Source organism: Branchiostoma belcheri, unplaced genomic scaffold (assembly GCF_001625305.1).
Source record: "Branchiostoma belcheri isolate BF01 breed outbred unplaced genomic scaffold, Haploidv18h27 scaffold51, whole genome shotgun sequence".
NCBI lineage: Eukaryota > Metazoa > Chordata > Leptocardii > Amphioxiformes > Branchiostomatidae > Branchiostoma > Branchiostoma belcheri.
This window is the reverse complement of record NW_017804143.1, coordinates 118,916-135,602: the sequence shown is the minus strand read 5'-3', so window position 1 is coordinate 135,602 and position 16,687 is coordinate 118,916. Positions and strand designations below refer to the sequence as shown.

Below are 16,687 nucleotides of genomic sequence, written 5' to 3'. Positions count from 1 at the left end.
TTGAACAGTCATACAGCTTTTGTTGTTTATTGTTTGTTGAATAAAGCACGTATCTTAAACATTTTGTATCTCTTCCTTTATCTGCATATGAAATGATAGACTTTCAGTGAGTCGAAGGAGATGAATCCAGCTTGTCTCCAGCGTCAGTAAATACCTTGGTATGACATAAAACTTAAAAGCTAGTATAAATAGTCTAGTATAACATACAATCACCCGAGGTAAGTTAGTGGGGGGATCGAATTCCAACAGTGCTTTTTTATGAAGGTCCTAAATTTGTCAAAACAGAAAACCTGAATGATGGCATCCCTCCTTCAAGTGTCTTGTAAGAAGAAGGTAAGATGAGCCAAGATTCCTGTAAAGAAAACAAAAGACACAAGACATGCTTTTAAAAACAAGCTAGTCGGGGGCCAAGATGGGAAAAGCTGGTTGGTGATATGATGATGTGTGACTCAAATGATTGGTCACCTTGGTGCTAATAAGACTGGACTTGAAAGCATGTCAATTATCGCAATTTCTAACAGAGAAGAGATATCTATAATTTGTAATACATTGTATATGTAGTTTATTAATTTTGGATCTTGCGTGCAATAAAGAATTGCATTCAGTCAGCCTTTCCCTGCTTGAAAAAATGCAGTGGACAAATCCGAGAACCAGATTAAATTGGTGTGGCCTAATGTAGAAATGAAATAGAGACATACCCATAACCATGGTGTCCAAGTCATTGTCCTGTTTCCATCTCCTCTGCAGACTCTGCATCTGTCTGGTGTCATCATAGTTTAGTGTGTCTAGAAGAAACTGCTTTTGTAGAAAGCTGCAGTTTGTTGAGAAAAAAGCTGACATTTGTGATAATTTTTGTACGTTGATTCTATTTATAGGCAAGAGCCTGCCAGTATAAAAATTACATATGCAGGCGTCATTGTTCCACATATATGGCTGAAAAACAGTGATAAAGAGTTGTAGGCCAGTGACGACCACCAAAATGAAAGGATACAGCTCTCGAACTGCCCTGTCGATGTCTCCCAACCATTCCAACATGTCCGCCATGGAGGGTTCTGTCGCCGACCTCTCCACGACCTTGGGAATCGCCAGCTCTGCTGCATGTGTCTGGTACGTGTGCATGGACGCTCCATACTGTCTGCCTACACTGTTGGACACTTCTTGTAAGGAGCATCTACAGAGATATGAAATATATGAAGGCTCGAAGATTTTGACTATAGCATAATGTTCCAACAAACACAGTTTAACATTGTCACTGTCTCAAGGACCCATCCACCTGTTTGCTTGTGGACAAATATTTAACATTTTTCTGAAAATTATGTTTTGAACAGGGTATTCAGAGCCAGGGTTTGTAATTCAGATGTCACATTGAACATTCTTAGGATTAGGGTATGGTTTTCTTTCATGTGATCCTTGTACAATTCATAAACTACCCAGCCAAAGGCCTGCTTTTTCAAAAGCACTTGTTTCCTAAATTTGTTTGAAAAAAAGAAACGATTGGAAATCGGGATCATCATAAATGGTCTGGCGATTCTTCTGATGACTTACAATGTCTCTCTGAGTTTTCCCACCATCTTCTCCATCTCTTCCAACAGTTTAGCTCTCAATCTGCTCTTCAGATCAGGAAAGTCCTTCAAAAACTCGGGAGCCTCGTCGGGAACTTTTTCACAAGACTCCAACTGTTCGGAGAGGTTGCAGAGGGACCTCACATACTGCTCGGAATTTCCGTGGATTTCCTTCCAGCGAGCGGCCTGCTTTTCAATAGTAACGTACGCGGATTTGAGCTGACGCCGGGTGAGAACTTCTGCCTGCATTGTTCCCCACAAAACCTTTTCTTTGTAACGTTTTTTTTTACACTTCGTCGTAACAGTGGCAGTGCTTGCATACACAGTCCCATGCTTTTTCCGGTTTCCTAAAGGTCAAAGGTGAAGGCTTGATCTCGTCCCCAGAGGTATCCATGACAGGGGACAAAGAAAAAGGACTATAGATATGATATTTGTTCTTGGATATAATTTTTGATATTCTAAACATATTATTCATGTATTTTTTGTGGAAGATACTGGTTAAAAACCAAAGATCCGTAGAAAACCTCAAATCGCACACATAGCACCCTGTAATGGAGATCACTTAGTCACGTGATCAAAACTCGCTTGTTGATTGGCTAATTCGTCTAGTTTAAATCGAGGCGGCCATTTTGGATAAAGAAGTTGTGCTGTCGGTACGGAAGGAAAGGATACCTTCAATTTTTCTTGGATTTTGGGCTGTATCAGCGGAGTTTTTATAATTATACAGGTAAGAAATATGTTTTATATATCTTAGAGTCGGCGGACACCGTTTTGGGAGATGAATGTGTTGCTATTTGGAGTTTCGTTCCAGTTTTTGGCAGATCGTTTTGAAACCGGGGACGTCAACAAAAATGGCTGCCGAAAATTATGGAGGGAAAAGATAACTCGACGAATTGTTGCTTTCGGGGCGATCTAGTCATGGCTTTAGTTCAAGGTGGTATTTTTTGTTTTCATATGTTTGTTTTGAAGCCCATCGTGAGTATGTGAAGCTAATTAAGAACGTGTGATCGTCGAAATATCGATTATCCCTGAAAGTTTCCTCAGAAGAGAAAGACCTGGGAATACTAGTAGACAGAGACTTGGGCTTTGCCAACCATATAACAACTATTGTAAAAAAAGCAAACCAAATAATGGGACTAACATGGAGAACATTTGTACACATGGACCTAGAAATGTTTCTCATTCTTTACAAGACCATCATCCGTCCTCACTTAAGTTAGAGTACGGAGCCCCCATAATTTGGTCCCCACATACTTGGAAACTCGCCACAGAACTAGAGAAAGTACAGAAGCGAGCGACAAAAAGAGTACCAGGCCTGCAGGATCTTTCATACACAGATAGGCTCAAGAAACTAAAACTACCTACCCTGGTCTACAGGAGATTGAGGGGTGACATGATCAACGTTTACAAATACACACACGGGATGTACAACACAGCATGTCTACTACCAATAACAACAGAGAAGAGAACTAGAGGTCATCACCTGAAAATAAAGAGGACGCAGGCAAAAACAAATATGCGCCTACACTTCTTTACAAATAGAACGGCAAGCTGGTGGAATGAGCTTCCTGGGGAGGTAGTCATGGCGCCTAGTGTAAACAGTTTCAAGAAGAGGTTTGACGAGTACATGGAAACACACCCGGTCGTCTACAATTATAGAGCTTTGGACCACCCACTACGTCCAGAGATGTCAGTAAACTGAAGAGCGGCCCAAATTGGAGCAGGACTCCTACCCGGCATGAATCAACTCTACTCTACTCTACTCTACTCATTATTTTTTGCCTATTTCTGACAGACATCTACATGTACCTCATCAAGGGTGTGTCTTTCTGATCGCCGTTCATGTATTACTAGTAAATTGAGTCAATGGCTTTCAGCTAATCTTTTAAAGCGGCCCCAGGGTCTTGCTTGAGGTATAGCTCCCCCCAAACACAGGACCATTTTTTAAACGACAAAACATGTCAAAAGTCAAAACTCAAGCCAGGGATTTATTTGTGTAGAAATAATGCCTTTCCCAAGAGGGACACAAATATACACCAGGGGTTTGAATTCTGAGTCGAACACTCTAAAAGTCATGCCACATGATTGTTTACCTAATCATCAGTAGACAGTATTAGCATACAAAAGGCTTACCAAATCCCCATGGCTAGTTTTCAGGGCATGTCAAGACTTGCCCAAGGGTGGTGGCCTGGTGGGTATCTACCAAAGTACTAGCTGTGGCAACTCAGGAAGCCTTATGTAAGATTTATTTTTTGCAGGAATACAGTCAGCAGCACCAAAATGCCACGCAAGAGGAAAACAAGGCAGACAACGCGAGCCAAACCTAAGCTACCAGAAGGCAACGAAGGCCACGATATGGACCAAGAGGAAAAGGAACGCAAAAAGGAGCTTTTCCTCCAGGACTTTGATGTTGAAGGTAGGCCCGTTACTAGTAGATGAAGCTAAATATTCTATTATGATAATATATCATTATGTATGTAGTCTGGTCAGTTACTACAGGGCTTGAAATACGCACTTGCCATTTGCATACAAAGTTGCAAGTTCAGATGTGTATGTGGGTATGTCTAGCCCTGCTTGCCCTGGGCATGTGGACTTTTCAGTTTTCTTACCCTGTTAAAATCTTTTTGCATCCAATTATCAATTGTAATGTTCCTGTTTTTGTCCACAGTGGAGTCTAAGATCAAGCAGTCGTACGAGCTGTGTGAGAAGATCTGTAACTTAGGCAGACAACAGTTCAGACTGGAGGTCATGAAACTCCCCAAGAAAATCCAGAACATGACCATGGCTGAATTCTTGGGTGAGTAAATTATATTTTTTATGTGAATCAATTGGGAAAACTGGTCAAAAGTAACCACACACACACACACACACACACACTGACTGTACATGTATTTGTTTTTCCTTTGATGCCCACGATCATGATAATTATCATTCTGGCATATTTATTTATTTATTTTTTTTCTACATGTGTATACAGCCCAGGGTGGAAGTATTGAGGCCATACAACTCCAGTCGGTGACAGACACAGATGCTAAGGAATGCACATCGGCGGAAAAGACAAGGTTTGTCATGGCTCAAACTACCCCTCAGATTTATAGATTATTAGTACACAGCGTTATACAGCATATTCTTAACATTTTTAAGTGCCAGAGAAAATTATAAAACCTGCAGGTTTGTTGTATTTCTATAATTACATTAAGAATCTTTTGGGTGTTATTTTGAGATACAATGTACTGTGTTCTTGACTTCTTCACAGGATGCCACTGGCTGCAGTAAGCAACAATATAGCACCAACAGGTAAGATCTCAGAGCTGAGAACTTGTGAATTTATTTCATCATGTCGCTGAATGATTGAATAGTAAAGTTCTTTTATTCAAAACCATTTGTTTAACATTAGCTGACGTTAAAAACCGTCTGTTGTCTTCCTCAGGGCTATAATGACTGGTTCACTGGTTGCACAGAAGCTTAGGACTCTGATAAGAGAATAATTGTATGTAGTTATTGTAGTAGTGTGGGGTTCATTTATTGTTCTATTTTGCATTTATATTACAGAAACTGTTGAGGAAGATGAACAGGAAAGTAAACCTAAAGGAAGGCCACCCAAGAGAAAGGTACCATCAATACTCACTCACTGACCAGATTAGCGCAGAAAGCCGTCGCTGTTGTTCCTTGTATGTCTTCCGAGGGTTAGACGTGCTAGCACACTGATGCTGATGAGGCTTGGTGGAAGCCTGCCATTTGCCTCTGTGCTGTGGACTCTTGTGGAAGTCCTCCCCTATGTTGTCCATCCATCTCTGACTTCCTTGATGGCTTTGGCCTTCTAGTAAAATTAAAAACATCATCACACTGAATGTAGAAGTTCTACATTCAGCGTGATGATCTTTTTAATTTTAGGCCACTTTTCACTGTCCTTTTTTTGGAGGTGGCCATACAATCTTGGTCAGCTAGATCGTACTACATGTAATAATAATTTAGAGTTATACTAGAGTTTCTGTTGAGTGCCTCTGTCTTAATTTATCCGTTTGGTTCATGACCTTTAGACTACCAAGAAGAAGGACACTGCCCCTCCACCCACAAAAAGGATGACCAGGTCTTCAGCCAGGACTCAGGGTGGCACAGCCTCCAGGTTGGGCAGGTAAGGTTCAGCAAAACTGTATTGTTACAGGGCTCCAAAGTCATTTGTGGGAATCCAGTGCAATTTCAGGGCGGCAAAACTGGATTTTCAAAATCAATTTTCTGCTCACTTTTAATGTAGTGAGTTGAATCAATCCTTTCCTATAGCATACTGATTATAACTGATGTCTGTGAGGCAAAAATGCAATGTTGCTGACAGAAAAATGGTGGGTTGGTGGTATCAAAAATAAAGAGGTGGTACCCAAAAATAAAGATTGACCTTTTGATTGCAGCAAGACCAGTCGGAACGCGCTTACGACCCCAGCTGTGAAGGGAAACAAGCCAGTGTGGAGCGACACACCACTCATTACACCCAAGTTTGATCCAAGGTTAGCTTCCCTTCTTCCCTATCAGTATATGTATAAGTACAGAATTAAGTACAGATATTGAACATCTCTCCTGCCTTGTAAGGTTGTAATTGTGTGGAGAAGATGTAGAACTAAAGCTGCAGGAAATGACTTCCATTTGTGTCTGGAAAAGACAAAATGCAATTGTTTAATTCATGTAGCATCGATGCTATGTTGAGGGCTGAAGCCACGACGATCCTATGGGGCTATGCAAGAGCATGCACCTCCAATAAAATTTTGAAATCTTGACCCTCTAAAAGGCCATTTCCTGCATTTTGAAGGGCAAGTCACCCACTTTACTTAAAGCCTTGTTCACAACAAGGCATCTGACCTATTGTATGAAATAACGTCAGACCATGTTATTAGTCTTATTGGTGCTATTAGTAAGCACCAATCTAGTAGAAATCTAGTACTAGATTTTTTCTCTAATCAGAAAGGACATTTCTTTTGTGGTTCTCAGACTTCCCACGACTCCGATGGTGCGAGAAGCGAAGGCTGGAGAGAGGCTGATGTCCATATCAGGCAGTCCTGTTCTCAACAGGCCCATGGCTGCTGCTGTCAAAGTTCCAGAGGCACTGATACCTGTGGGAGATGGCAAGGTGGGAAACATTCTGTTACTAACAGACTGAAGTAATGTTTTGGGTAGTGCTACTTCATGCTAGGTTTTAGAGCTGTGTACCAATACAGTGTACTGGTACGATCAAATAGATACAGGTCCAAAATACTGGAACATCAAGTACTGGTACTGTACAGGATACTGATCTAAGTAAACCCATAAATCTATATCTAATGTTTTCTATTGTATTAAACATTATTGATAGAAGCAAAGCTTATTAAAAGTTGACCATTATTTGAACAAACAGGTATGGGTCCAGACCTGTACCTAACCCTGTGTACCTGTACCTAACCCTGTGTACCTGTACCTAAAATTTGTACACAGCTCTACTAGGTTTGTATTTTTTGGTACTAAGTATTTAACAAGAAATTCATAACAACTCTAAATACTTTGAGAAGGTGTGACATCTTTGATTTATTGTTTTGCATGCAGGTGTTCCAGTGTAGCCATGACGTGGATCCAGACGATGTAGAAATCCCTGATATGGACGAGAAAACTATTAGTAACATACAGCTGCTACAGGTCAGTCTACTGCCATGTTTGAAAGTACTGCAATTCACTTTATCATAAAGTTTATGTCCTGTTCGCTGTAGCAAAGGTTTATGAACTATATGTTCGCTGTGGCCGCATGAAGAAAAAGAAAGTCAGCAGATTATTTCATAAAGGTAATGATAAGTTTGTGGTACAAAACTGCTGACATAAAACTTGTACTGCAAAAAAAATCAGGAATTACAGTACCTTGTGTTTTTGGGATACAGTGAACTTTTCATTTATTTTATGAACTTCTCAGTATCATATTCTATGATTGGGTTGTTCTATGGTTATTTGAGCCACCAATATTATTTGAGTCACACATTGTCATTACACTCACACCACCCGCTGCTGTAATATTGGCCCACAGACAGCTTTTAAAAAAGCATTTCTTGTTCCTAGAGGATGGCAGCCTTATCTTGTTATTATTAACTGTTTCTGCTCTTTGTTTTACAGCAAAAACTGGCAGCTATTCTGAAAAAGGCAAGACAGAACCAGACACAGAGCAGCAGCACCGAGTCAGACTAAGGAGAGAGTCGTGGTGTTTTGTATATTTTGTATTTATATGGGGTAGTGTAAAGATACAAAACTTAGGTTGCAACTACTGGTATTAGAAATTTCAGCTGTATTTTATCTGTGGTATTTTGTTTCTATGTCAGTTTTAATTTTCTTTTAAAGTTCTTTCATATCGACTGCTACACTCTTGCCCTCTGAGAACTTTTTAAAGCTCTTAACGGGTCTAAACAGTGCATCATTTTTATTTGCCTTGGGATAGATTCAGACACATTATATTTTATTCAGTATTGGTGTATGTACACTACTAGTATGGCAACAGACAGACTTGTTAGATTTTGCATGGTTGTCTAGTACAGTAGACTGCATGGTATTTTGCAGCCAGCTAGCAAGGTAGGGTTCAGAAACATGTCTGCAGAACATAATTAAAAATTGGGTGTACAAGACAACTAAACCTAATAATGAGATGCTCATGTGTCTTAAATCTATGTAGAGTCATAAATCCTTTGTCTTTTGTATGGTTGTTGTCATCAATGTTGACCTGATGATTTGGGTTGAATATTGATTTCAAAAATGCTGTCACCATATCATATGCAGGAAGGTGATGATATCAGTTTGCTAAAAAAAACTTCGAAATAAGTGGGGGAAAACTGCACTACACGTATTAAGTCATGCTGGATAGTTGTAGTTTCTTCTTTGTCTACATACTTTAGGCATTATAGATGATCACCTGTCATTGTATTCTATTCTTGATTTGGGGTCTTTTTATTGTTTTATCTGTCAGCAAAATTCACAATGCTCTAATCAGATGTAGAACATCTGCTATTATCTTAAAGTTGATTTCAATAAGAAATAAACATTGCATGGCAAGGAAGTTGTGCTTTCTTCAATATGGCAATGTACATAGAGAGTCCATATTCTATACCCATTCTGTAGTACTGTTGACAGTTTCTAAAATAGAACAATTAATGCTGTTACTGTGATGTTCTGTGTTTTCTTTGGTAGGACTACTACTTTCAGACATTGTTTGAATGGCACATTCTGCTAAAACTTGATTGTGCTATTTAGTCATAAGAGACTTTCAATGGACATGGATTATGCGAATTAGAACTTTATCTAATTAACGTGATCAGTACAGCCGATATAACCGCCCAGCTTAATACAATGAAACAAGACATTTTGAGAGCAAATGTAGTACGGAAGATGCTTAACATACCCCAAAAGTTAGAGCCGTTGGCTCGTCTGGTAGAAAAGGTCAAATTTAGGTATATCATGAGCATTTTTCTTATCAACTTTGTACTAAAGTCAACCTACTCTGACAACGGAAATATGTTAGTTTCTACAACAATGAGAAAGTGCTAAACGTATGTTAAATATGCTAGACTATATTTTCTCTTTAACAACTTGGACATTAAGTATTTGAATTGTAACAACAAAATGCACTTACATGAGTTATGACTACATCACACAAGATTTTACACCACAGGTGAGAGCCGACAAGAATCTATGAACCAAATGTTTCAAACCATCAGATTTTTACACATCCCTGTACCACTTCTATTTCCTGAGCTTGTAGGGAATAAATAGTCTTCAGACAATGTTTAGCCAGACAGGGGCTACATACGCATATCTTTACACTTGCCTAATACCATCCTACTTGTATGCCGGGGCTCCCACACTCGCTTCCCTAACTCGCTTCCGGCATACAAGTAGGATGGTACCCAGGCTAATGCTCTTGGTTCGGACATATATAATTTTATGATGATGCTTGTTTTTAACAACTTGTTAGTACAATGTATCTAAAACGTTTGTTTATATCTAAAACTCCCTTAATTGTAGGAGCTGATTACGCGACAATCGGGCGACATGTTGCACCCTCCTACAGGATGATTTCTCCGTTGGGAAACCTTTGCTGCACTGTTTAAATGCTGTCCGCCTGAATCTCATTCAGCGCGTTCTCTGTCTCATGCAGGCTGCTGGGCACGGCCATGTCGCCAGAGGGCGCCCGTCTCGTCCATCTCCCTTTCTTGTCCTTTGGAGGAGGCGCAGGAGGATCATCCTGAAATGGTCAAACCAAGGACATTATACTTGGTCAAACATTTCTGATGATTTCTCACCGCTGCTATCTCCTTACTGTTATTGTATGAAAACTTAGAAACTATAAGGGGAATGCTAATTGATAACGTAAAGCACAACAAAAATTACTTTAACTTATCAATACCAATAAAATTGAACACAAATACACCCAACAAAGGATCCAATGCATTAGGTGAAGGCCAACACAACAACCTACCGACATGTAGTCTCTGTCCTCCATGATAACGTCATCCAGGATGGCTTGTTCCGGTATGCCCTCACCTGACCGGATGTCCTCCCCACGTGACCGGATGTCCACCCCATCTGGTTTATGACGTTCCACTGTTGAGTAGGGCGGCAGCGCGTTGGAGTGCGCGTGCGCCAAACCTGCAGCATCAAAGCAACATTTTTCTCATTGGGAACGGGGGTCGCTACAGACTTCCTGGGACGCCTGACCCACCGGAACGGGGGTCGCCACAGACTTCCAGGGACCCACCGGAACAAGGGTCGTTACAGACTTCCAGGGACCCACCGGAACGGGGGTCGTTACAGACTTCCAGGGACGTCTAACCTACCGGAACGGGGGTCGTTACAGACTTCCAGGGACGCCTGACCCACCGGAACGGGGGTCGCTACAGACTTCCTGACCCACCGGAACGGGGTCGCTACAGACTTCCAGAGACGCCTGACCCACCGGAACGGGGGTCGCTACAGACTTCCAGGGACGCCTGACCCACCGGAACGGGGGCGTTACAGACTTTCAGGGACGCCTGACCCACCGGAACGGGGGTCGCTACAGACTTCCAGGGACGCCTGACCCACCGGAACGGGGGTCGCTACAGACTTCCAGAGACGTCTAACCCACCGGAACGGGGGTCGCTACAGACTTCCAGAGACGTCTAACCCACCGGAACGGGGGTCGTTACAGACTTCCAGAGACGCCTGACCCACCGGAACGGGGCTCGCTACAGACTTTCAGGGATGTCTGACCCACCGGAACGGGGGTCGCTACAGACTTCCAGGGACATCTGACCCAACGGAACGGAGGTCGCTACAGGCTTTCAGGGACCCTCCGACCCACCGGGACGGGGGCCGCTACAGACTTCCAGGGACCATCCGACCCACCGGGACGGATTCGCTACATTATGTCCCACAGACGTACCTGTGTAGGAGAGTCCCACGGAAGTCCACTCCTTGCCAGCCCGAGGCGGCGGGCGTGGCTTTATGGTCCCGTCCAACTCCTGCAGTTCCAGGTCCTCCACACCGGAGTCGTTCGTACCGTGGCCCAGTCTCTTCCCGGGCTTCGGCACAGGAGGCATCGAGCGGGAGGAGGACAATGTAGACGTGTCTGGTAGATAAAAAAAAAACACCATATATCTCCGTCAGTAAAACACACAAGTCAACTGATACTTACCCAATCACAACAGACAACTTGATATTTGTTCATTTTGCAGCTGCTTTGTACGATTTACAGTGTGGTCGAAAACCTTTCTTCTTTGCAACAGACGAAAATTCGTGCGAGCTTGGATCTCATCCATATTACCAAATCAACATGGCCTAAGCACTAATTCTGACACACCAACACATCTCCAAGCAGATCTTTCGGTAGGGGGAAGGCAGTATCAAATTTGACCGAATCCTTCAGTGGGGAAATGAATACTGTCTGGCAAATGCATGGATACAGGCTGGCAAAAGATTTATAATACCTGGTCTCTGCTCCCGACACAACCACTGCTTCTTCACAGCCACGCAGACGACAATCGCACCCACAATCCCAAGGACTAGCGTCGCCATGGAAACCGAGATGACGACAATGGAGTCAGTGGAGTCTGTGATGATCCAAAAATATAGATATCTTTTTAATATCTTGCATAATTTAATGCAAGAACAGATGTGCATAACTTCAGTGTTTTCCTTGATAAGATGCAGACTATAATCCATAGCATAATTTAATTTATTATAGACTATAACTTATAACGCCAAAAAGCAGTTACTCAAGCAACTGGATATGATTTTGAAAACGTCAGACGTTTCAGCTAGTATCCACTAGCTTTCGTCAGTGACTGAGAGACCAGAGGGGAAATGCAGGTTTATAAGCACAACCTATTGATTGATATGCAAATAAAGTGAAGACAAATTTTTGGAAGTCCAGACTTATAACGTATTATATCATAGTCTATACTTCATAGTGCTCTTCTTTTACAGAATATAGCCCATAGCGTACTTTTATTACAGACTATAACCTATAATAATATTATGATAATAATGATTGTAAAAAAATAATGACATAATTGGAAAGAATAAGGACATAAAACCTACTATTTATAACTTTGTTTTCCGTCTGAGACAATTGTATAGCTGGAAGGAAATTAAACGATAATTGAGACACGAAAATATGAAGACATAAAATAACCTGTCTTTGATGATGTCGAAATTAAGATGTGTAAAGTAAAACCTGCGTAAAGTGATTGAAATTCAAAATCACTTCTGTTCGACCGTACCATTATGTAGGAAGTAAGGGCTCTTTCTAATTCTATTGACATACTAGTAGTTCTTTGTTTCAAAATATTCTTAGTATTCTTACCACCCCAATATCGAACAAATTGTGACTAATAGATATAGAATACTAGTACATGTTATGTTCCACCAATTACTCAGCCATATAACATAATAGGTTTGATGCATGAATCGAATATTCTTAAAATAGTCTTTAACGAAGTCGGTTTTGCTTTGCGTGATTTTCGGTTCAACTCTTTTTTAGCTAACGAAAAACTGCCAGATGCAGATAGCGTATGAGGTAGACTAGTGATCTCTGCCTTCTCTGAACAAAACATAAATTTCACATTTTTGAATGCTCGTCCTGTTATCATTAATACAAATCATAATCACGTCTGAAGCTACAGATTAATCACTTTGGCTCAATGAGTTCAAATATTTACAATACCTTTTATCACTCTAGGTTATTGATTTGATGTGAAATACATATTGCGTTCCACTATATAGCTACCTATCATAACACACTTGGTGTTTCACCTGTGACCTCCAGTCGGATCTCCCGCCGAGCGTCCCCGAACATGTTGGACGTCTGACAGATGTACGTCCCTTCTTCAGATATCCCGACATCCTCCACGACAAGGGAGCTGGCTATCCCAACACCCGTCTGTCGGAATATTTAAGCATGTCAGATGTCAATCAAAGTAACGACATGGCTTTGGATACACAGCTGTAGACGAATTACCTACAACTTATTTCATTTGTCAACATTTATGCCAAGTGGCTTAGCTTGTTACTTATTTACAATATAGTACGCACGTCAACGAATATATGTACCGTTATCTCCAGCATATAATGTTGATATGAGTATTTCACATAATTTTCAACGTGCTGTTAAAATGATGTACGTGCTGAGATCAATCAGCAGAAATAAACAAACTTATAAGATCCGACCCACCAGCTCTTCGGTGATGACGACACCGACGTCCGTTGCCATGACGACGCTTTCAGTCCCTTCCTTGGTCTGCCAGATCCAGGTGACGGTGACGGGGAGAGGGTCCCCGAGAATCTCGCAGTAAAGTCTCGCGTTACTTCCTGCAGCTACTGTGAGCGTTGCGAGACCAGCTTTAATAGACGGTCGCCCTGATGACGTACAAATACATTGACCGTATCAGTTTATAGTTTCAATAACTTGTAACTACGATAGCGATGATTTTAGTCAAAGAAAAGTTATATTCCATACAATCACATCATCAGGGGTGCCAAAGAATTCATACGAATTCAACGGAATTCATACGAATTTTACGGAATTTATACGAATTTTACGGAATTCATACGAATTTTACGGAATTCATACGAATTTTACGGAATACATACGAATTTTACGGAATTCATACGAATTTTACGGAATACATACTATCCATTACTAGGAAACATACGAATTTTATGGAATACATAAAAGCCCCCCCCCCGTAATACGTAGCGGGGGGAGAGGACCCCCGACGTAAAACGTACCCACGACGTCGACGAAAACGTCCTTGGTGACCTCCTGGAAGCCGTCGCTGGCAGCCACGCACTGATACGTGCCCTGCACGTCGTAACGCACCCGGTGGAAGCGGAGAGGGTTGTCCCAGTACAGACTTGTGTCCTTCCGTCGCCAGCGGACGTGAGGTGTGGGGTTCCCGGCAGCGAAACACTCTATGGACAGGTCATCCTGACCGAACAACATCGTCACCTCGTCTTCTAATGTACTCTCTATCACAGGGGGGTCTGAAAACGTGTGTATAATGACATTGGAATAGTGTGAAATACACTTGGTAATGGCAAATAGAAAATCATCATAATCATCTCATGTGTAACATCAGTAGCTAGTTTAGGCCTTTTTCCCACTAGGATAAAATTATCCGGATCGAGCCGAATCGATGCGCTTTGCTCGAGCCGGATCGACGCCGAATCAAAGCGAATCAATTCGGTTCGATCCGAACAATTTTACCCTGGTGGTAATGGGGCCTTAGATAGCTTACTACAGCATATACTTACAATAAACCTGCAAAGTAACAGTGCCCTGTCCAGCAGGTGGCACCTTATTGTCGGCCACACAATGGTAAAGTCCGCCGTCCTGACTAGACACCTTCGGGAGGTGCAGCAGGTGATCTCTGGAACAACCAGTCAGTGTATCTAGGCATCGCACGTTCTGACAAACTTGTATTTAGACATCGCATATTCTGACAAACATGTATTCATACATTGCACGTTTTCACAAACTTATATTTAGACATTGAATGTTCCGACAAACTTATATTTAGACATTGCACATTCTGACGAACCTGAATTTATATTAGGCATCGTTGATGAAATGAGGTTCATTATAAATGGATATAAAGATTTTATGCCTTACCTCGGCACAGCCAGCACAGGAAGACTGCCTCCGACTCTCCGCCATGTGACAGTCGCCCTGGGGTTACTGTCCACCATACAGCTGAGACTGGCCGGCTCACCCTCTCTCACGTGGACGGACGGACTGGGCACTGACACAACCGGGGGGTCTGTGGGGCAGATTCGACAGCCATCATATAAGGTACCATGGACCAGAGGGGGGGGGGGGGTCTGTGGAACAGATACAACAGCCATCATATACCATTAAGGTAACATGGACCATCGGCTGGTCTAGCGATCAAAACAAGCTTAAGGCATTGTTACTTTTTAGCTACTAAAAATTACAACGATGATAACTGAACATGATACTTAATGGTCCAGTATTTGTTCAAACACATCCACATATTCGACAAGAGATTCACATTTGACTCTTAAGATCCGAGACGTGGCCCTCGTCCTGGCGAGGTCGGGGAAGCCCTGGTCGGCCAGGCAGGTGAAGTTGGCGCCGTGATCCCATCTCGTCAGCCGCGGGACGAACAGCTCCAGGGTTCTCTCGTTACCATGGCTACCAGCGGCATCTCTCACGGACCTGCAGACAGCATTTGGAACACCTGTAAGCTAATGTACTCGTAGGAGGACACCAATGCACACTGAACACCAATATGGCGCCACGTGACTACAAAAACCTCATTAGGCCATCGTAAAAAAATAACACCGACAATATACAAAGAAGCTGAAAAATGAGCAAATCTATGCCACAAATTGAAAAAAAAACATGGAAAAACGATACAAAAAGGCCAAAAACAATTCCAAAGAAAGAGAAGAAAATGTGAATCCAGATTCCACCGAGTCCGCTACTTTACACGTTTTCATCAAACAACAATGATTGCGATTGAGGCGAATCGTGCTCGGGCACGGTTTGAAAGGCACGTGTGGCACGTGGGCTAGATGTGAGGAATACGTTTTATCCGATTCGCGGTTACAGCAATTCCGTGTGAACAGAGCAGATTTTTGGAACCTGAAGGGATGTGTTCCGTTGAGCCAGGTGAGCCGCGGGGCCGGATGTCCACCTGAAGCCCGGCAGGTGAGGGACAGCGGGCCGCCTGCTGTGCTTACCAGCTCCCCGCCAGTGATGGTCGGCGGTCCCGGCATCGGTACTGGACAGAAAGGCATTTCACGCTTCAGGACATGTGTGCTAAATAACTCGCGAAGTTAGAAATAATAATTTATATTCCAATCATCTAAACACTTACATGCTTAAGTAGTTGATGATAATGATTATGAACGTATAATTACCTACCTTCACAAAGAAATGTCTATCAATGGCAGTAAGTGAAATGTCTATCGATGACAGTAAGTGAAATGACTGCCCATGATAGTGAGTGACCGTAAGTGACAGCAAGTAACAACAATAAGTGACAGTAAGTGGAATGTCAACCGATGACAGTGAGTGATAGTGAGCGACAGTAAGTAACAACAGCAATTGAAATGACTACCGATGACAGTGAGTGTTGCGTCCTCTGCTGCGGTTGCAGGGTCCGTGTAGCAGCTGTATTTCCCGCCGTCCTCCGGCCTGGCCTGGCGGATCTCGAGGTTGAACTCCCCGGCGGCGGGGTCCCCCGTGACGCTGTGCCGGGGGAAGGACTTCATCACGGTCCGGCCGTGCGAGATGACCTTGTCCCCGGGCGGACCCTGCCAGATGACGGTGTCCCCGCTCCCCAGGCTGCTGTACGCACAGTCCAGCCTCGCGTCTCCGCCCTGCAGCACGGCAGACGACTCGGGACGGACGCGGTAAGACGAGCCGGCTGACACGGAGAAGGAAAGAAAAACGGCGCTCATGTCTGTATCGGTATAATTGGTAGAACAGCCCTTTCAGTTTGGCGTAACACACCAGCTTCTGCATCTGTATAGCCGGTATAACCGCCCATCTGTATACCAGGTATAACCGCCCTTTGACGTAACACACGTCCAGCTTCATAGGCACACGACAAGGCGACATC

General features: G+C 42.7%; 3 protein-coding genes across 3 annotated transcripts; 1 reads left to right on the top strand and 2 right to left on the bottom strand.

Annotated features, from left to right (window-relative positions):
* Positions 1-11: 11 nt before the first annotated feature.
* LOC109480507 (uncharacterized protein C1orf109 homolog) lies at positions 12-1,924 on the bottom strand. Its single transcript, XM_019782711.1, has 4 exons — positions 1,546-1,924; positions 992-1,171; positions 699-811; positions 12-352 (listed from the first exon to the last, which is right to left on the bottom strand). Exons 1-4 carry the CDS (start codon positions 1,809-1,811, stop codon positions 312-314), a joined length of 600 nt encoding a protein of 199 aa, XP_019638270.1. The 5' UTR covers positions 1,812-1,924; the 3' UTR covers positions 12-311.
* Positions 1,925-2,169: 245 nt separating this feature from the next.
* Positions 2,170-8,717, top strand: LOC109480500 (borealin-like). Its single transcript, XM_019782706.1, has 11 exons — positions 2,170-2,289; positions 3,821-3,978; positions 4,231-4,359; positions 4,540-4,624; positions 4,819-4,859; positions 5,115-5,173; positions 5,603-5,697; positions 5,969-6,064; positions 6,543-6,681; positions 7,131-7,220; positions 7,686-8,717. The coding sequence occupies exons 2-11, from the start codon at positions 3,843-3,845 to the stop codon at positions 7,755-7,757; spliced, it is 942 nt and encodes a 313-aa protein (XP_019638265.1). The 5' UTR covers positions 2,170-2,289; positions 3,821-3,842; the 3' UTR covers positions 7,758-8,717.
* Positions 8,718-9,165: 448 nt separating this feature from the next.
* On the bottom strand, positions 9,166-16,526 carry LOC109480483 (hemicentin-2-like). The gene is made up of 12 exons (XM_019782681.1): positions 16,184-16,526; positions 15,706-15,844; positions 15,110-15,267; positions 14,710-14,857; positions 14,352-14,467; positions 13,827-14,081; positions 13,270-13,454; positions 12,852-12,978; positions 11,525-11,647; positions 10,981-11,166; positions 10,036-10,205; positions 9,166-9,801 (listed from the first exon to the last, which is right to left on the bottom strand). Exons 1-12 carry the CDS (start codon positions 16,524-16,526, stop codon positions 9,664-9,666), a joined length of 2,088 nt encoding a protein of 695 aa, XP_019638240.1. The 3' UTR covers positions 9,166-9,663.
* Between the last annotated feature and the right edge of the window lie 161 nt (positions 16,527-16,687).